The sequence below is a fragment of the Bombus vosnesenskii genome, unplaced genomic scaffold (assembly GCF_011952255.1).
Source record: "Bombus vosnesenskii isolate JDL3184/JDL3185 unplaced genomic scaffold, Bvos_JDL3184-5_v1.1 scf7180000014105, whole genome shotgun sequence".
Lineage (NCBI taxonomy): Eukaryota > Metazoa > Arthropoda > Insecta > Hymenoptera > Apidae > Bombus > Bombus vosnesenskii.
In genome coordinates, this window is record NW_022883371.1 from 4410838 (window position 1) to 4431370 (window position 20533).

Sequence of the window (20533 nt, forward strand, 5' to 3'; positions counted from 1 at the left end):
ACTTATATATTTTTTCTATTTATTATATTTTAAACTTTAGTATGCAACATATACAAGGTTAAACTAAATTAATATTTTTATATATCTTTATCTGTATAATTTTCTTCAGTAATTACTACTTACATTTTTGTTGCAGTTCTTCTAACTCACAAGCACAATTTCGAAGTAGTATTCACATATGCGCATGCGTATCTATTACAAACTTAGTATATATCAATTTTATGACATTAAAAGAATTTAATCATTCGAGTACGCACTTTTTTAATTTTCCTTACACTTTTTACGAGCTAAAAATTACTAAGTGTTTCTTTATTTACCTTTTTTTTAATAAATGAAATGATTGTGTGTGTACATATTATGATGTAGTATCATCGCGCATGAGCGCCGCAGAGAATCGGCGGCAAACCAGTGTTATACGAAGTCTTCATCTTTTCGGATCATTTGGAACCTGTTAGTAGAAATTGGCGATAGGAAGGTAAAGGATCATGGAAATATCTGTGAAGCTAGTTCAAAATTGAGTAAAAGACATATAACATCTAATAAATTATAAATCAGAAACGAGTGATTTTTCAAGTAGAAAATCCACTGATTTTAAAATCTAAGATGCTTTTGAAAATTTATTTACTAATTTTGTTTACAATTTTAAAAGATGTATCGTGTTTATCCTGGCATGATTATCATCAGAATAGCGAAGACAGTTCGAACAGGAAAAATGTTCATACAGTTCCGCTTGGTTCAGGAGCCACTTTTCATTGGAGGTATATTTTTATAATATTAATTGAATTTAATGTTAACAGATACACCGAGGAATAATTAAAAAATTGAAGAATAATTTTTTTAGGGTTGATTTTATGAGCGAAATGATAATTGCGGAAGTCCACTATATAGGTGTCGACAATACTTGGTTTGCCATCGGTTTCTCGAATTATGGTGAATTAAAACCTGCCGATTATTGCGTTCTGTGGATTGATTGGCACCGACAAATTCAGTTACAGGTAATCATGAAATACATTTAACAATTACACGAGAAAACATGATAAGTCCATTTTTATCGATTTTATAATTTTTATATCAATTACATTATATTGTAATTTCAGGATGCGTGGGCAGATGAAGAAGGAAAATTAAATCTCGACCTGCAACAGGATTGTGAGAACTTTGCGTGGAGAAGAAGAGGAAACGTCACGAAGTTTACCTTCACCAGGAAGTTCGATACTTGCGATGAAAATGATTACATCATGGAGGTAAACTAACTATGAAATTAATAAGAGATATTAGTCATTTGATTATTTTTCTTTGACATAAAAAAATATTTAAAAATTCGTAGAGAGGGACCACGCACTTAGTATGGTTAGAAGGTTTGGGACCACTGTCGTCCTTGGCTGGTTTACAAGTATCAGATGCAGAAGCTTCTGGCATGTCCAGAACAGAATTGATCAGGGTACTCCATAAGAAACCAACATTTCCATCGAATGCCTGGCAATTGGAAATGTTGGCTGATCATGTAAAAGTGCCAAATAAGGAAACGACTTATTGGTGTCGCATACAAAAATTACCACCCGTTTTGTCTCAAAAGTGAGTCTATTAGACTGCAACAAAATTCGCCAGAATTAATCTTTTTCCGAACTATTATTTCTAGACATCACATTCTGCAGTTTGGCCCAGTCATACAAACGGGTAACGAACACTTGGTTCATCATATGGAAGTTTTCCATTGTGCTGGACCAGTGGCTCTTGAAATTCCTATGTACGATGGTCCTTGTGATGGAGCTGATAGACCGGAAAAAACTCAAGTGCGTTAAGTTTCTTAGACCGATTTCTTCATTTATGCCTTTAGAAATAATTAAATATGTTTTCTAGAATCATTTTATTTTTTACTCCGTCTCTTAGGTATGTAAAAAAGTCTTGGCAGCTTGGGCAATGGGAGCAGATGCTTTCGTTTATCCAGAGGAAGCTGGTCTTTTGATCGGTGGCCAAAATTTTAATCCTTATGTCATGTTGGAAGTTCACTATAATAATCCCGAACTTCAGGATGGGAACGTCGATTCTTCAGGAATTCGTTTTATCGTTACTAGGAGTCTTCGCAAATATGACGCCGGTGTAATTGAACTGGGTTTAGAATATACTGATAAAATGGCAATTCCCCCACGACAAGTAATGAATCATTGCACATATAATTAATCAAAGATATATGCACAGATATATATTATAATATATGTTACTAAAATCGGAATTAATAACAAAATTTTTGTAGGAAGCCTTTATTTTATCAGGACATTGTATACAAGAATGTACAGGTGTTGGTCTCCCACAACAAGGAATACATATTTTCGCATCCCAACTTCATACACATTTAACAGGCGTAAAAGTTGTTACTCGTCATATTAGAGATGGAGAGGAGCTGCCTCTGTTAAATTATGACAATCATTATTCCACTCATTTCCAAGAAATTCGTCTTTTACCGAAACCTGTTACCATTTTGCCTGTAAGAATTAAAATCTAATACTTTATATATTTCACGTGTACTCCATTATATTATGTACATATAATAGATTTTAACGTAAATTAATGATAGGGAGATTCGTTAATAACAACTTGCACATATAATACGATGGATAGGGAAAATATTACTCTTGGTGGATTCGCCATTTCCGATGAGATGTGTGTGAATTATATTCACTACTACCCTAATGCTCGATTAGAGGTATGAAATATTAATATTCTTTTATAAAAAATTATAAAATTATAAGAAGAATTATAAGAAATATTCAATCTGTTTTAGGTTTGCAAAAGTGCTATTAGCGACGATGCACTGAGAACTTATTTCCGGTATATGAGGGAATGGGAGAATCAACCAACTAGTGTCGATAATGGAATTTCTGCAAATTATGAAAGTATAGAATGGACCAAAGTTCGTGTACAAGCTTTACATGATCTATATGAAGCTGCACCATTAGGTTCTTAATTATTTAATTTATTAATGTATTAAGCATCTGAAGTTTGATTTTGATATTTCAATTGGAAATTTTAATCTATATTCGATCAGGAATGCAATGCAATGGCTCTGATGGATCTCGACTTCCTGGATTATGGGACAACATACCAGCCACACCAGTCAAACTACCCTTACCTCCACCAGCTCGAAATTGTCCACACTCGTCGTTAAGACAAGAAATAATAAATTCTATATAAAATTCTTTTTCTGTTACATACTGTTATCTATTTTCGAAAATATTAACGAAATCAAAATTCATGTCTACGGATTATACACAAGTCTGAACATTAGTGAAACATAAACGAAATAAAGTATAATTATAATTCATGTGGATTTACAATGGTTTCCATAAACGTATAACTTATCAGCTTACGCATAAAATATTTTACAAATAAAATACTTCTTTACTCACATTATTTAACAGCTCTTTCACTTTATCTATATTCTTTTAAGATTGTTTCATTTAATTACATAATTTTAAAAGAATATAGTTTTTCAAAAGAAAAAAAAAAGAAGAGAATGAAAGAAAAACAATTCGGATTACACTACAAGGTGTTTAAATTTAATGTAGTATTTGTGTAAGCCAAAAAAAGAAAGAAACTGAAATACTATTAAAAAGCGTACCCTGGGAAAACGGTAAACATATTATCGATATATAAAAGTTTATAAACCTCCAGTATATTTATGCATCTTAAGGGTTCCTTTTTGGCAGTACATTGTCTTGCTGCGAATAAGCTAGCTTAATCGAACATTCGTTAACAAATACTTGTTCTATGAGAAATTGGTATTTGTAAAATATGAAATAATAAAAATAATCATAGTTATAATAATAATAATAATAATAATAAATCGTGATAGCTGAAACTTTGTCTTTACACATTTTACGAATGTACAAAAGAGGGACGCGTCTTAACGTTAAATGTGATATAAAAATTAAAGATATCCAATTATTTACGATATAATACACATGGGCGGGTTATACATACATACATACACACGCACGTACACGCTGAAATCACGCACACAATAGTTGCCTTGTTCGCTCGTCAAGCGCAAAGATCACTTCCGGAAAAATAACGTAATGTGTTCTTTTTTAATTTCTGTTTTCTTTCAATTTATTCTTTTGTTTCTTCGTTTCTTTTCTCTTGTTTCATTCGACCCTTATGTACGATCTTTTGATCGAGCTCTCGTTACATTTTTTAATCTTTCAACTTCGATTAGAAGTTGTTCACAAACATCCTAGCATGTAACACAGAATTCTATCGAGTATTAAATTTGTACTGCCAAATGCACTTCTGTGTGTTTTAATCCTTTGAAGTATATATTTCCAAAAATGGTATCTTCTTCCTTTTTAGTAAAGCACAATTCTTTTAAAAATCTAGTGAACATGAAGATATAGACTTGATTAGCTGCATTATATAATAGTAAAAAAATATCATTATCTACCTAGTAGATAAAAAGTGAAAAAATTTTGTTTAAAATTTGCAAAATGATTTGTTTTAATCTGATATACTTCAAAGGGTTAACCATAGTTCTCTATTGAAGGTATGGGAGAGAATTTTTCTCTTTGGTACTTAATTAAGCTGTACTTAGACTTGAAAACATTGATTTAGAAAAGAAATTTAAAAAATGGTTGCTAACAGAAACTGATTAAAATGATTTGTATATCTTACTGACAATATTGCAAAGGAATGTATACACACACACACATATATATATGTAATATATAAATGTGTATATAATAATAAAATATAATACTTTAAAATTGCATATACAAAATATTTATGTTTAATTTATCCAAGGGTTGAAAGAATTTCCTTTTAAAAACAGTATTCCTTTTTAATTTTGTAAATAGATCGTTAAAATATCGAAGTTATTACAGTTATTATTACAAACTTAAGCAACTTGAATAAAAGAACAAACACGAGTCTAACCACAGCTTAAATGTTAGAAACTTGAATTTAAGTCATTTCGCGATATTTCTTACAAAAATTCGAGAACGCAGAATTCTTTAAAGATATTCTTATAAAGAATAGAATCGGCAGAAAAATGTGGCTTTCCTAGAAAACATAAATATCAAGTGACAAAATGGAATATAGCCAGCATATTTTGCATATACTATTAGAAGCTTTGATTTGCACATCTCGAGAAACGTGCTTCCTGAAACATTTAGGAACGTGATTGTTTTGAATACGTGGACATTTTTGTGGACATATGCGTAAAAAAATTTAGATTCTCTGCTAGGAACACGCTCCATTGGAAAAAATACTTACTTTCTAAAGCGTGGATGCGTTAACGACCGGAATTCCATATTTATGTTTCTTTCTCTCTCACTCTCTCATTCTACTTCACGGGAAGAATTTTTTCTTCAACGTAGCTTTCTTTTTTGGAAAAATGTTTTACGTGGAATCATCACATAACAAGAGATCGTGGCTAAGACTTCGCGGGTATATAAGTATAAAATATATATTAAGGAGCTTAAAGTACAATAAGTGTTCTTTAAGTCCACTTTGCTACATTATTCATATGCATACCAATACAAGAGGAATTTCATCGTTCAGGATTTTGTCAAAGCCTATCTACTTATGCGTCTAATTCAGCGTTGTGTAAACGATACGTCACAAAACTAATAAAATATATATTATAAAAAATCGTTAATTTTACATTACAACGTGAGTTGCTGCGAGCCTAATTTCCAATGAGACTCGCGAAAAGCAGCTGACGCTACGATGTATCAACAAGAACCTCTCGACTAGAGTGACTGATTGTTCTGTTGCATATGCATTTGCAAGAAACAATAAAGTATACCGGCCTGTGCCATCACGTCCACGGTCCCTGCAGCTAATGGATCTCGACTTTTTGCATCAGATCGCGAATTCGTACCAGGACGCAGAAGCGTCGGTCCGAATACTGTCGCTAGGTTGTGCAAAGACATTTTATTTTGGGCCTCGTGTTTATTAACTCGTATCAAATGAGTAAGTAGAAAGTCGATAACTGCCTTATTCACGGCTGGTAGACTTTCGTATACTCTTCTGAGAGCAGCACCTTTTGATAACTCGCCAGTTTGGAAAGCTTCTAAAAACGCGGGATACAGAGCATCCGTAAAGAGAGCTTCCGGCATTTCACGGAGATACAATTTGAGCACACCTGTTACAGAGTGAACGTCAACCTAAAAATATAAAAATAAATTCATATTAATACACAACTCTTTGAATAATGAGGTATTTTAAAAAGAAAGGATTTTATTCTTTTATGTGATGTATTGGCTACCTCTTTAAGCAGTTGTTCTGCTTCGTACGAATTACTTTCAAATGATTTGCGTAATTTTGTTAAATCAGAAGCTGAACCAGAAACGCGATATAATCCCACTTCTCCGACTCCTCTCCTTTCTACTTCTCTAACGCATGCGGTTATAATAAAAGGAACATCGCGTTTTTCACGTCTATAAAAAACATGTAATTATATTTAATACAGATGAAAAAATTTTTAATAAAAATATATAATCAAAAGATTTAAATAAGAGTTCATAGTTCATAGTTCAAAAGTCATAAAACATACTTGCACACTTGTTGAATTTTAGCTCCAAATAAACCTTGAGGTTTAGCAGATGGTACCCGCCTTAATGTCACTTCACTTGGGACAAAACGAAGAGCTACATCTAATGTAGCTGGGCCTAAATTTAATGACCTTTCTACTTGATCTGATTGAAGCCAAGATCTACTTAATCTTTGTATGCATTTGCCACGTAATACAGAACGCGTTCCACATTCTTCATACAACAAAATTCTAACATTTTGACTTCCCTCTAGTTCCACAACGAATGTTTCGCCTTAAATAAGTGAAAATTAAGTAATTAATTAAAAAAAACTTATTTATTCAACTTTCGAAGTTTTATAAAAATAAAATTTTACCCCAAGTTGGAGCTTGGCCTCTCGCAACTCGACTTCTTGCACGTTTAAAATAGTGTCCATAACTATCAACTTCCACAATAATATAAAGATCCCCTACTCTATCTAAACCAGGTGGTGTCAAGCCAAGTAAAGTTAAATGAAGATCGCCTAATAATAAACTTTCATCGCGTCCTGATCTAAGTAAATAACTTCCCATATCTGTTTGAAGGTAAGTACGACAAGCTGTAACCCAAGCCTGTAATTCGTACATTGATAAAGGTAATGGTCCTGGAGGTTGTCCACCCTAAAAAATTATCATTTGCCATTCATTTCTCTCTCATTAGATTAGTATGATCATTTTTTTCTAATATCTTTACTTGCATCCTCGTGTTGAATTTAAATAAAGTGCATTATTACATATCTTTATCTTATTTATTTATTCGAAATCTGTGAATTACGCACCTTTGACTTATCTAGGTACATATGGGAACGCATTACCTGTTGCAATGCCTCCACCGCTTCAACCCATTGAGAACGTTCAAATTCACTGGATAGAAAGAATGTGTACGAGTTTTGTACTCGATGTTGACTTTTGTGCGCAACGCGTAATACTAAATTTGGGGATGCTAATACTAATTGAGCTTCAAGCTCAGCAAGTTTCTTCCTATTTTTTTCTGAACCTCTACCACCGAGTCTAATTCGTTTTTCATCATTCCGTTCTTCCCATAGTATCTGATCACGTACTGTACATGCTTGTGATCTGAATATGTATAAATTATTATTATTATACATATACATTATTATTAGGAGTAAATGATAGACTTTTATATGTACCTCAAAGCTACAACATTAGCTGGACTAGTCTCACGAGGTTCAATGCCATCTTCTGTCACTACCGCCTCTGCCACTGGTACATACCACTTCAACTCAAATGTAAATTTGTCTCTGCCAGAAGCTTTATACTTTGCACAAGCAATTACATCATTAAAAAGAAAAAGATGTCTCAACTTTCTATGACCATCAGACAGTTCTACCACAAACGAGTTTTTTACTAATCTCCGTTGTGCTCTATCATGACTCTAAAAATAATATAGTTTTATAAAATACTAAATTAATTATTATTGTAGCTATAAATATAATTTATTTACCGGAAACATTGACTTCGTCTGAATAATATTAAATTCGTCTAGGAAATTTCTAGTCATACCAAGAGCCTCTGAAAGTGGCGCATGATCTGCATGATTCACTGGTGTGTGCTTAAGGAGATCCTACAATCAGTTGAGACACAATTATCAATGCGAATTGAGATAAGATAACGTTTACGAAGTACATTTCCACATCATTTTATCAACTTATCCAATCAACGTTTTATCTGTGATGTATATCTATACCTATATAGCTTTGGTTAATATAACAAAAGTATAAACTATACAATACTTACATGCAACACTAGCGCATTTTTTTGTACTCGCGCTACTGGCTTATGTAAAAGATCTTCAAGAGATAAACCTGGTCCTTTTGGAATTCCTCTGAGTCTTATATCTCTTGTAATTTCACCAAATTGAGTCGAATGTGCAGAACACCTCCGCACAGTATCAGTAGCGCGAGCGTAATTATGTAAAAAAGCTCCGTATAATCCTATATTGCTGGCCATTACCTTAATTTGTAATCCATAATGGAATATTAATAAGAGGGCAGGATGTGTGAATTTCTCAATATTTATATATTAATATATTTAGTTCTTACTTTAAATTGTTCACCTATAGTAGTTTTACTGTCCCATTTGTCTAGTTTCTTTCTAAGACCATCCAAAAATGTTTGATGTAGTGCATGTAATTCAGGAATTTTATAAAACATCGTACCAAATTCATCTTCAGAAATAACAGGTTGCGATGTTGTTAATGTTGCCCTGATGGCTTTCATGTACTACAAACAACATATACTTTTTTAATCAAAGTAATGTTATATATGCATATTATGGAAAATGATAGATATATTACATACTTGTAACATTACATTTAGACATTCGACATATATAGTTTCACTCTCTACCACCGAGTTTACGATGCATTTAATCATAGACGTTCTATCATCTTCACGGTCTTTACTTTTCTCCTGTCGACGAGGTGTAGTTGGTGTTGGAGATTCTAAGCTACCTTCGCTTAGGCTTAAAGGCTCTGCATCACTACTACCAGTTTCGTTATCCGTGCTAAGAGCACGTAATAAGATTGGTGGTGCAGGACTTGCACCTTCTTCATCCTCACTATCCATTGCCGCTCGATGTCTGTAAATAAACAAATGTATATTTGTAAATATATATATTTAATGTAAAATTATTTTAAAACCAATAATGTTCAGATACAAATAACTTACTGTATAAAATAATCAATGTTGACATAATTACTCTGATTCCCTGGAGAATCAGGTAAGGAGGGCGGTCTTCTGGGTGGTGCTCTACTGCCATTATTGTTTCCAACAGGTGGAACACGTGCATCAATATATACATATTCTCCTGTTTGATCTAAGGCTACAGAATCATAATAAGGTTCCTCCTCTGATGCCTCTGCATCACCATCCTCTCCATCTTCATTAACTGCATTTTCTAAATCTGTTTTTAATTATTAATATAGATGAAACGAATACAATTAAAATTATTAAATAAAATTTTAAAATTATAAAATTATAAAATTATAATATAGAAAAAATATAATACCTTTTTCATCTTCCTCTTTAAGAGATTCTTCATTTTTATCTTTCTTTGAGCTTCCTGTCACTTCAATTACAGTGACATAGTTACTTGGCACATCTGGGTCACTGTTTCTTCTAAGTTCAGGCACTTTATCAGGACTCCTTGGTATTTCACTTTTGGGTCTTTTGCTTGTACTAAGAGTAGAACTTAGTTCAGAAACACACTTGTCCTGAAATTTACTTATATCTTCACGCGCTGGAAGAGGTGGAGCTAACGATTCCACATGTTGAACATTAGATGAGCTTGTAGAATCTCCCAAATTATTCTCTGTTGCTAAACAACTGTGTTGATTTTGTGATTCTGTGGATTGTTGTTTCTCAGGTGTAGTTGTAATATTACTATTTGCTAATTGCTTATGACGTTCAACATCAGCCAATAACCTTTCTAAATATTCCACATAAAATTCTTCCTTTTCAAGTTCTTCTCTCAAAGCAGTCACCTGTGAAAATAATAATGATTCTGTTTAACTATTTTTTATGTAGCTACATTATAAAATATACATAATATAAATTTGTGTCCTTAGTAGATCATAACAAAATTGAAGTAAATAGCGAGTGATTAATCAGTGAGAATATATTGTATAAGGAAATTTAGTAATAAGAAATGATGTTCTTAGTATAGCAGATAGTTAAATATATTTAATGGCTTCATTTCCTTTATAGATAATAATAGATAATATATAGAGAAATTTTATATGTAAGGTAAACAAAATTTTTAAATTTATTTGAAACCAATATAATGAACATAAATAGTAGATCACATTAAAAATATCAATTATGGTTAAATATAAATTAGCTTAATTTCCCAGTTAAGTAAGAAATTAATACGATGACTCATAGAATAAAGCTCCCAATACCTCAGCAAGGAGGAAAGTTTTATGTAATAAGGAACTAACAATTTATTAAACAGTCCCCTTAAAAACATAAATCCTATTTAAAGTTTTCAATATATTGACTCTTCCACTATTTATTTCTAAGAAATAATTGGCATCAAGATAATCATATCAAGACATAATATTCCTGTTTGGTTTTACTTCCATTAATAGTACAGAATTAGAATGTATCATATATAAATCATAAATAATATATTATAGCTTTTAAAATAAAACCAGCTATGTTAAATTACTTAATTCAAAATGCAAGAAAACATATCCCTTGATATCCCATGTGTCTGATATTTCGAATTTTTATTTAAATAAATATATCTACAGAAAAATCGTAATATAAATATATGAAAACTTCATCGAAGAAAATTCTTTTGCAATTAGAAGATAATAACAGAATTCCTGACTGGATTCTCACCTTCTGTTTATGCTTGACTAGGTTGGCCCTGACGTCTTCTTCCCAAGCTGCCGGCAAGGCGCTGTCCGGGAATCTCTGTACCCAGACACGCTGGAAATCCCCGAAAACGCTCATTACTCTACTCCAGGCCCTTTAAAGAGAGGACTCCTCGGGGACAGTGATGATCTCGGACACGATTCAAGCCGCTGTGTACATTGCACGGGCGCGGCGGCGGTCGTGGCTCTCACCCGAATACGCCTGATCACGATCTCGTTTTGACACAGAGATTCTATTGAAACGGACGTGTCACCGTAACGAGGCATAAGTCGTTCGTTTCGTTCGTGAACGATTTTCCTTTCCGGTACACGCTATAACGCTATACCCGAAGAATCAACGAAACGAGCGTCATACAACCGCTGTCATCTTGTCGACATCTCCTGCGTAGCTCACGGTCCGATCCCCATGCCCTCTCCTATCATTTTGACGCCTCCGCTATACTTTATTCACAGACACTGCCCTTCCTTAGACGCAGCAGGTGCGCTTCACGGATGATGATACTTTTCACGGTGCGCTTACGCAAAATAGAAATTCATTTCTTACGAAATGCAGCTAAAATTATGCATTTTTCTCTTCGTTGACAGATAAAAATTATACTTTTTTACGATGGTATAAATAAATTTTCGCTCCGTTGCAACATTACATTAGCGATGAATTTTAATTTTCGAGATATTCACTGGAAAAAAGTAATAGATATATTATAACGATATATGACGATAACTTTACGTAATGATTTAGAATTGCTGTTTATGTATATTTATATGCATTTATAAGAAATTTAAACGCGCATAATACAATAAGAATGCACATAATGCATAAAATATTCACAATATAAAGGGTAAAGTATTCATTATAATATTTAAAGAGTGACACATAAATATCTACCTAGATTTCGTTTCCTTATAAAAATATAAATTCGTATAAACCTTTGCAATTTAACTAGAAAATATAGGGGAAAGTAATTCCATCTTAAAAAGTGCAACGAAAATTTGGTTTATTTTGAAATCAATATTGATAAAATTTCTATTAAAGTATATTTCATATGTAGATGAATAACAAAAATAATTTTTTTGATATTACATCGATTTTTTTTAATTATAATATTGTATTTATTATAATATACATACTCTTTAAATTCATTTTGAAACATATTTCCATTACTAAAATGAGGGGATCAATTAAACATTAAATAAATTTAAAAAATAACATGTATATATAGTAACAGATGATAAAAAACACTTATAAATAAATACTCAAATATATATATAATTGTTATTAATAGCATTTACTAATAATTATTATGCTTGTCAAATACCTTATTCGAATCATTAATATGCTTCACGATTACTTCAATTATGTTCCTCACTTTTCCTGTATAATATATATCTAATATCTACTAACTCCATTGAAAGCATTGTAGCGCTACAGTGTGCGTATTCAAAAATAAAATCAAATAGCGGGACATTTAAAAAAATAATTCTATAAAATAATTAATTAATTATCTTTACAAAATTGTAAATTTAGATATCAAATTATGATTATGTATATTGTATAATCGTTTTCTAAACATATTTTGATAACGAAGAATTATTAATTAAACTGAATCTTTTTTCACTTATTTTTGTAAGTTGCTGTACGCGTGTAGCTGTCAACCTCGGTGGCTGTACAATTTAGAGGTTATGTTTCTTTTAGAAAATTAACGAATTTTCATCAATTTTTCCACTTATTTATAAAAATACCTATTATGGACGAGAGACATAACTGCCTGATATTACCAGAATTAGTAAAATGCATAAAATTGGAGTCAAAAAGCGGGATTTTGTCATGTTTAGAACGACTTAAAGATGATTCAAGATGCTATAAGCACTTTGTCAAAGATGGAGGATTAGAAATTTTAGTAAATTTACTTCGTTATTTTCATAATATAAAAGCACTAAACATGACACTGAGTATTTTAGCGAATGCTTGCATGAATTCAGATGCAAGGGAAAAGGTACAGATATATCTATTTTCATTTTTAAAATCAGTTGATAAAATTTATCTGTTATATACTTATAAACAAAGTATTTTTTCTATGGAATTCGCTTATTCATAATAATGCAGCACAAATCTTTTTTTAGGTCAGAGGCTCTAGAATAGCAATTTATGTAGTTTCTATAGTAAAATATATGAAACTAAATAGTAGTATGGTCTGTCGTGCCTGCAGACTAATCGGGAATTTATCTGAATGTGACTGGCATGCAAAATCATTATGTGAAGCTGGTGCAATCCAAGCTTTGATTAATCTTCTACAATTAGATACATATGTGTACATATACTTAATGGCTATCAGAGCAGTAAGGTATTACAAAATGAATATATATAACAAAAAATAATATCCTTGTACTAAGTGGTATTTTTAATTAATTTGTATACGTTTTTTATAGGATTATTTGGAATACATATGAAGGTAGTAGAGAAGAAATCTTAGAGTCTAGAGTAATATTTAGAATTACATATATATTAGTATCGACAAAAAAAAAATCAGAAAAATCAGATAAAAAGTATATGGAGCTAATAGAAACCTGTTTAAAAGCCATATGTGCTTTTTTGTCCACATTGGATCCACGAGTTGGAGAACAATTACGAGGAGAAAAAGACATACAGGGTTATAAGAGTATTGTGCAATGCTGTGACATGAATAATAAAGTGGCAATTAGGTGTTTGTACAATCTTTGCCAAATTGCAGAATATCGTCCCATTTTAGGGAATTTTGGTGCTATTGAAAGTTTTATTGCCCTTATTAAAGATCGTTTGGAATTATCTAAGGAAACATTAGTCAGTTTATGTTTGTTCTGTAGAGAAGCTGTAAATCGTGCGAAAATTAAGATGGCATCAGGTTTAGAATTAATGTTATCTTTACTAAAAGATACTAAGATTGAAAAATATCATCCCATGTTATTACATGCTTTAGCACAATTTGTTTATGATGATCCAAGCATTACAATAATGGTAAAAAATGGTTTGCTTGACGTTTTAGTTGTTAGATTAAAAAAAATGGTAACTGAAGATGTATCTAATGAGGGAACAAACGTTTCAAAGAAAAGAGAAAATGATTCTCCTCCTAGTAGACAAACGGAATTAAAATACAATAAGACGAATTTAGGAAGGTATGTTTGTAAAATTTAATTTATGTCTATATTATAGAAAACGTAAATTAAAAATTTGTTTATTTATAGATTTAGTTCAGACTATTATCGAGATGACTGGAGTCCAGGAAGTGCTACTAGTGTTTCGTCTTCACCTCCTAGTACACCACCATTACCTTTTTATGATTCTATTGAAACTGACGAAAGTGACGAGGATAATTACAGTCCAGTTTGTAGTGATGCAGAGATGATGGATACAGAAGATGGTAAATTAGTTTATACATGTACTTTGTGACAGTTGTTATAAAATCATCTTGAAAACACTTGGGAGTAATAACTTACACTTAATTTTTTAAAACCCGAAGCAAAAGTTGAGTCATTAAAAAGTTGTAAATCAATAACTATAGATATAGAAGAGTCTCAGAACGAAGGAAAGGAAACTAAATCGTCGAATGTGTGGGAGTATGCAAATGTGTGGACATTAGTATTACTAAGTCGATTAAGTCATTCAAATGATCCAATTGATCGGTTGGCCGATCCCGCAACCATTGAAGCGTTATCAGCTTACATTAGACACGCGAAAAACCCAAGAGCATCTAGAATTTTAACTAGAATTATAAGGTAAGTAATAAAATAACACTCATTTTATAAGACTTATGTTATTTAATAAAAAAATTTGTATATAGGAATGGAGCGTATTTAATGCCATTGTTAAAACAAGGCTTCGTTTTTGAAGCTGAAACGTTGTACGGTTCGGAACAATATATGAGACAGTTATGTGTTTTAGCAGAAACCGGCGGAGCAGTAGGTGAACTTACGTCTATACTGCTTCGCGGAGAGGAAGCTCATAAATTGATTATCGCAGTTTCGATACCATTCGTAATCAAGTCGCGATATATTCTAAAATCGCTACTGAACAATCATGGTGGTCTTCAATTAATATTTCACGTTCTATCCGACCAACAACATGTTCTTCACGAAAACGCTATTTGTTCAATTTGTCGACTGGCAAACACGCTTGAAATTCAACCTGAGATTATAGAGAAGTGTCAAATCACGGACACTGCTTCGACTGATTTTCCAAGAGTATATGACAATCATCCCAAACTTGCAACGGTTACATTTGAACTGGACGACGGTACGACTGTCGACGCTTGTAGGCAAACGCTGTGTCAAAAATCGGATGCATTTTCCGCCATGCTTGAAGGGTACTTTTCAGAATCCGGCAAGAAACGTGTTAAATTACGAAACACATCGAAAGAAGCTCTTAACACATTATTGTTAGCTGCTAATGGAGCAACTTTCGAAAATAGAACTATCGAATCATTACTAGATGCCGTGCTATTGGCTGATAAATTTCTTATGGCTGATATATCAGATATTCTTACAGAAAGTTCTATTTCTCAGTTAAATTATAAAAACTTCAGTAAAGCGTGGAATTGGGCGAAAGCGAATTCGTGCCATGAACTGAAATCCTCTTGCGTGAAGAGGTTTCTGATAGCCCCGATGACAAAGCCTGAAAAAGTTCAAGCATTTAAAGATTTTTCTACCACCGAAAGTTTTCAGGAATTTCTAGACGAAATAAGAAAAATCATCAACAGCGTTTTGTGCCAACGTTAATGACGAATTAATTTCATATATATAGGGTGTTTCGATACGGTTACTAAAACCGGGCATGCTTAAATTTATGGAGAAATAAATCAAAAATACAGAATGAATAACGATGTTTTGTTATTTTTTATTATACTATCCACATCGAAACACTCTGTGATATAGTGATATTTACTAACGATGGCGTGAGCAACTGTTATAATTATGATGATTTAATCATTTAATCAACATTCTTTAAGTAGAAAGCACTTAATGAGACTTTTACATAATGAAACATTTGATTCGTACAATACCTTGATCATGCTTATTGTCAATATATTTTAAGACATGGAATTGATGTATAAATATACAATTTATAAGTATCATTTAATTATAAATATATATTTAAATGCTGATAATTGTAAATAATTACATGCGTGCGTGTACATACACAAACATGTATGCATGTATAATGACGAAAATATTTCAATCTTAGTTTATTCGATATAAATGTAAATGGACAATACATTGTTTCGAAGGAATAAATAAACAAAAAATAGAAAATGAAAAATACTTTCCTTAAATGATATTTGACTTCGATACATTATCTATTAGTTTCTCTCCAGCAGCTTTAACTTCATCGGCTCCGACGGTACAGATATCAAGTGTAAAATTAATTTAACCTGATCCTTATTTATACATTCTATTTTGAATGATTTAACCAACTGCAATTTTTAAGATAAAATCAAATAAATTCAATAAACCTTAACATATCTTAAGTTTATTATTTTCGCACCTCTGCCAATGCAAGCAATATTTGTATTTCTGCTAGTTTTCGACCAATGCAACTTCTAATGCCTAAGGCGAATGGTAAACTACCATATGGATGCACTACACCTTGATAAGTGCCTTTTTCCGTTCTAATCCACCTTTCCGGAAGGAACTCATTTGGTTGCGGAAAGTTCGCAGCGTCGCGACCACTCGAATAAAGTGACAATACGAGTAGCTCCTACAATAAAATATCACGTGATTTTTAAATACCTTCTTTGTTGTTTATCGATATGTTTATTATAAGTAACACGTAGTATAAATTCATTTACCCCTTTTGGTACAAAGTAATTACTAATCACACTGTCTTCCGGTAAATATCTAGATATAAATGGAGCTATAGGATATAGTCGAAGAGATTCTTTGATTACGCCTTTTAATAATGGTACGCGCAATATATCTCTCTGTGAAAGATCCTTCAATTGTTCAAATAGTTCCTCTTGCCTTTCGGGATGATTACACAACAGTAACAATATCCATTGTAAGGTGGTTGCTGTCTGAGCATAAAGTATAAAATTAGTTTTCAAATACTAGCAATGTATGTAAAATAAGTATGTAAAATGAATCATATTGAAATTTAATTTTAAATTAAAATTTTTCTTGAATTCTTTTCTTTATTCTATTCTTATTAATCTTTAAATTCAAATTTCAAATGAATAATATTATCCTATCGGTTTCAGTTGAGCTAACCGTATCACCAGCTGCTAAAATGAAATCGGTAACGATGCAGATTGCGTCTTCGGCTTGAATACCTTCATCCATCATTTTCTTTAACAAACCGTCGCCACCTAATTTAGTCATTTCCGGGACCAGTACTCGAACAATTTCGAAAGCTGTATCAGCAGATGCAATGAATTTCCTCCAAACAGGTAAGCGTAAATTCATAGCTAGTTTGGCTGGTATAATGGATAATTTAGCTGAATATTCGAATATTTTGTGCAACGTTTTCGCCAATATTTCGAAGTCTCGAGACAACTGTTTCTTATAAAAATGCCAACACGGTCCCATTAACGTGGCCATCATTGCTGCAAAATAAAAAACAAGCTTCTATAAATACTTTTCTACCTTGGATTTTCGATTAAAGTAAGTTATTTTTACCCTCGATAGACCATTGATAAAGTTGAACCTGTAAGTTCATTATGATAGCATCAGTCTTAATCTGTTTTTGCCATTTCTGTCTAAGTCCAATGGCCACCTCTTGACACGGCTCAAACATTAAATTTGTTGGATCTGGTACTAACATTACTTTATTTAAAATCTTACGAAAGTGTATCCATTCCTCGCCATCCCTATCAAAATGTAAATGTTCATTTTAAAATTCAACCAAAAAATTTGAATTTTCTTCATTTACGTTCTTAACATACCACCATATTACGTGATATGTACAATATGTACAATTTATGTACAATAATTATCAAAACTGAGTTTTATTTGTGATGTACATATTTATACATTAAAAATGACTTTTCAGATATTTTTAAACCAAAGAAATGCTTAAAGTTACTATACATGAACAGTAAACCGCGGCGACATTTCCGTATTTCGTTGTAAAGTGTCCAAGCTTCCGGTAGGAAATGTTTTGGCGCCGAACCTTCCAGTCTAAAAATTCTTCGATATTCATGGACTGAATTTACGAAAACTGCTGTAACTGGTCCTAAACGTTCCCTATAAACTGGACCCAATTCCTTGTGTCTTCTATGAACGTATTCATGTTGCCTTTTTGGCCCGCCAGAAAGAATGAATGACAAAAGCGTCCCAAAAACAGGAATTCCCCGTGGTTCTGGTGCTTTCCGTATAACACTTTTGGACGCCGTTGTCACCACAGTAGCAAGATTTCTGTCGCGCGATTTTTCGCTGATCTCTATGTTCGACTGATTCGCGCCATCTATAGATTTCGAGATATCGGAGTGATCATCGATCCTCGATGCTTGCGACGCGCCTGTGCAATCGCAACCAGATGCACATTGTTTCAACGCGGTAATTTTATTGGAAACGTTTACAGATTTGCCGGTTTTGAAAACATTTTGCGCAACTTTCATCTTCATAATTCACCGATGATTCTTCCTTATTTACCGTTAATGCGAAGAAACGATGATTACCGCTGACACGATACTATTTTAGAGTGTTATATATTTTACATTGAACACACGTTGTTGAGTTTTAAATTTAAAACTTTTATTTTGTCGACGAATCGTTCTTTCTTCGAAATCTCAGAAATGACTTCATTGAAATAGAAGTCGTTTAACAGTACTAAAGAAGCTCTTCTTTTCTTTCTCTGGTGTCATGTTTAATAACTCGAGATCAATCCGGTGATAACACTGGTTGACAATTTAATGCGATAGCAGAATCGTTTTTATGATCATTGTATCAACGCTGATTCGTATATTTTTTCTGATAACGTGATCGATCATAATTCTCTTGTGGTAAATATTTTTCAGTTGTACTCTTCTCCCGGGCACCTTGACAATTATTGCAGTTTCCGGTTGTAACCGAAAGTAGATACGGTAATAGAAAGTATTGAATCGTAAAGAGAGCGGAATTCGAGGAAAATATTGAAGTTACACGCCAATTACAAAACACTGGTATACACGTGAAGAAGAAGATCGAATACCGTTTACTATGACCGTTATCTAGAAGCCGTTTACCTCTCCGCTGCAGGTTTCCACTTTCATCCACGAGAATTCCTTCATTTTGTGATTTGCTACGTTCTTATTTTCAAATCATTTACAGTGTCGCTGAGATTAACATAATAACAAGTAATTAATGTAAATCGCTGTTTGTAATACTTCTTCGGCTACTTTGTTATTATCTTAATATTTATCCACAATTAATTTACATGATATATGCCGCGTATGTGTTAAACTGATTACAGTTTGATAGTACAGAGAGGTTGTTGGTATTAGAACAAGCACGTTTGTTGCATACTGACGTAAATGTAATATCTTTCTTAATTCGTACTTCCGATTCTTATGTATGATCAATTAAGTTCAAATTGAGACAATCACTATAACTATAACAACGAGTAATTAAGAACAATAAATAGATCAAACAGTTTTGTGCTTATTGTAGAATAATGTTTTTATATATAACACTATTATTTCTTTAGCTCTCTGTAGGTCCACTAATTTTACATTCACTGAAACTTATCTTTAATTATTGCCGTTGAGCTTTTTATATTTATTATTGTGAAACAATCGTGTCTGAAAGTATCATATTAATATATCTTTTTATTTCTATAGAAACTAATCCGTTAGAATTATTTCAAATAGAGTTGCGTGATTACAACTCCTTTTTGAGAGTGGCACTACTAATCAGTTTTTCATGTGTTGGCAAACACTGATACTTCCTCGCGGTCTGATCGTGGTTACCCCGAGCCCATAACGCCCGACTACTACACACTGTTTAACAGTTTCGAAGATATTTAAATCTCCTGCTGAAACTTCTTACATGGAGTGGGGACCACGTGCGAGGTTCCAAGAATAAAGTATTATAAGCTATATAAAATTTCATTATAGGAACAAATTTAATAATACTATCATGTATTATATCTATTTCATAACTAGTATTATTCGTACTAAGTTATGATTATTATATATACTATATCTGCTTTTAATACATAATAATAATCAACAATTTAATAATTTAAAATATTTTCTATATTTAATGCATTTCAGAATTTCATTCAACATTTCGGAAATGTTTAACCGTATGACTAGCGAAAAAATTGGCTTTTATCAGTAATAAATATTTGTGTAAGTTAATAAATATGTTATTAAGTATAAAAAAAAACGGTATCAAAGTTCATCATTTCACGTGTTGTTTTGTTATTAAAGACTTGTAAATGACTGTTTTAAGTGTATAATATATCTAAGAACATAGTAAAACGTAATTTACGTAGATAAGAAGAAGACATTTACATATGTAAAATTGAATAAGGTGAGAAGATTTTGAACAGGACAATAGCATTTATAAATAATACATTCGATACTTTCCATCTAGATAGAATATCTACTTTT

The 20533-nt window shown here is 32.2% G+C and overlaps 4 protein-coding genes across 5 annotated transcripts; 2 read left to right on the forward strand and 2 right to left on the reverse strand.

Annotated features, from left to right (window-relative positions):
- Nucleotides 1-421: 421 nt before the first annotated feature.
- LOC117239749 (dopamine beta-hydroxylase) lies at nucleotides 422-3322 on the forward strand. Its single transcript, XM_033505572.1, has 10 exons — nucleotides 422-758; nucleotides 842-995; nucleotides 1098-1244; nucleotides 1328-1575; nucleotides 1640-1793; nucleotides 1891-2154; nucleotides 2255-2485; nucleotides 2576-2704; nucleotides 2783-2957; nucleotides 3047-3322. Exons 1-10 carry the CDS (start codon nucleotides 604-606, stop codon nucleotides 3190-3192), a joined length of 1803 nt encoding a protein of 600 aa, XP_033361463.1. The 5' UTR covers nucleotides 422-603; the 3' UTR covers nucleotides 3193-3322.
- A 1491-nt stretch (nucleotides 3323-4813) lies between these two features.
- LOC117239747 (active breakpoint cluster region-related protein) lies at nucleotides 4814-11569 on the reverse strand. 2 transcript variants are annotated; one of them, XM_033505570.1, is made up of 13 exons: nucleotides 10936-11569; nucleotides 9599-10073; nucleotides 9259-9493; nucleotides 8890-9169; nucleotides 8632-8811; nucleotides 8327-8542; nucleotides 8034-8153; nucleotides 7720-7964; nucleotides 7348-7645; nucleotides 6907-7189; nucleotides 6554-6824; nucleotides 6266-6437; nucleotides 4814-6164 (listed from the first exon to the last, which is right to left on the reverse strand). In XM_033505570.1, the coding sequence occupies exons 1-13, from the start codon at nucleotides 11047-11049 to the stop codon at nucleotides 5748-5750; spliced, it is 3306 nt and encodes a 1101-aa protein (XP_033361461.1). In that variant the 5' UTR covers nucleotides 11050-11569; the 3' UTR covers nucleotides 4814-5747. The 2 variants fall into 2 exon arrangements, with proteins under 2 accessions (XP_033361461.1, XP_033361462.1); XM_033505571.1 differs by having other exon boundaries at nucleotides 7384-7645; nucleotides 10936-11568.
- A 984-nt stretch (nucleotides 11570-12553) lies between these two features.
- On the forward strand, nucleotides 12554-16108 carry LOC117239594 (armadillo repeat-containing protein 5). Its single transcript, XM_033505304.1, has 6 exons — nucleotides 12554-12964; nucleotides 13092-13312; nucleotides 13398-14120; nucleotides 14190-14365; nucleotides 14507-14720; nucleotides 14786-16108. Exons 1-6 carry the CDS (start codon nucleotides 12716-12718, stop codon nucleotides 15717-15719), a joined length of 2517 nt encoding a protein of 838 aa, XP_033361195.1. The 5' UTR covers nucleotides 12554-12715; the 3' UTR covers nucleotides 15720-16108.
- A 125-nt stretch (nucleotides 16109-16233) lies between these two features.
- LOC117239595 (cytochrome P450 315a1, mitochondrial) lies at nucleotides 16234-19914 on the reverse strand. The gene is made up of 6 exons (XM_033505305.1): nucleotides 18027-19914; nucleotides 17616-17806; nucleotides 17208-17542; nucleotides 16790-17014; nucleotides 16486-16698; nucleotides 16234-16414 (listed from the first exon to the last, which is right to left on the reverse strand). Exons 1-6 carry the CDS (start codon nucleotides 18560-18562, stop codon nucleotides 16301-16303), a joined length of 1614 nt encoding a protein of 537 aa, XP_033361196.1. The 5' UTR covers nucleotides 18563-19914; the 3' UTR covers nucleotides 16234-16300.
- Between the last annotated feature and the right edge of the window lie 619 nt (nucleotides 19915-20533).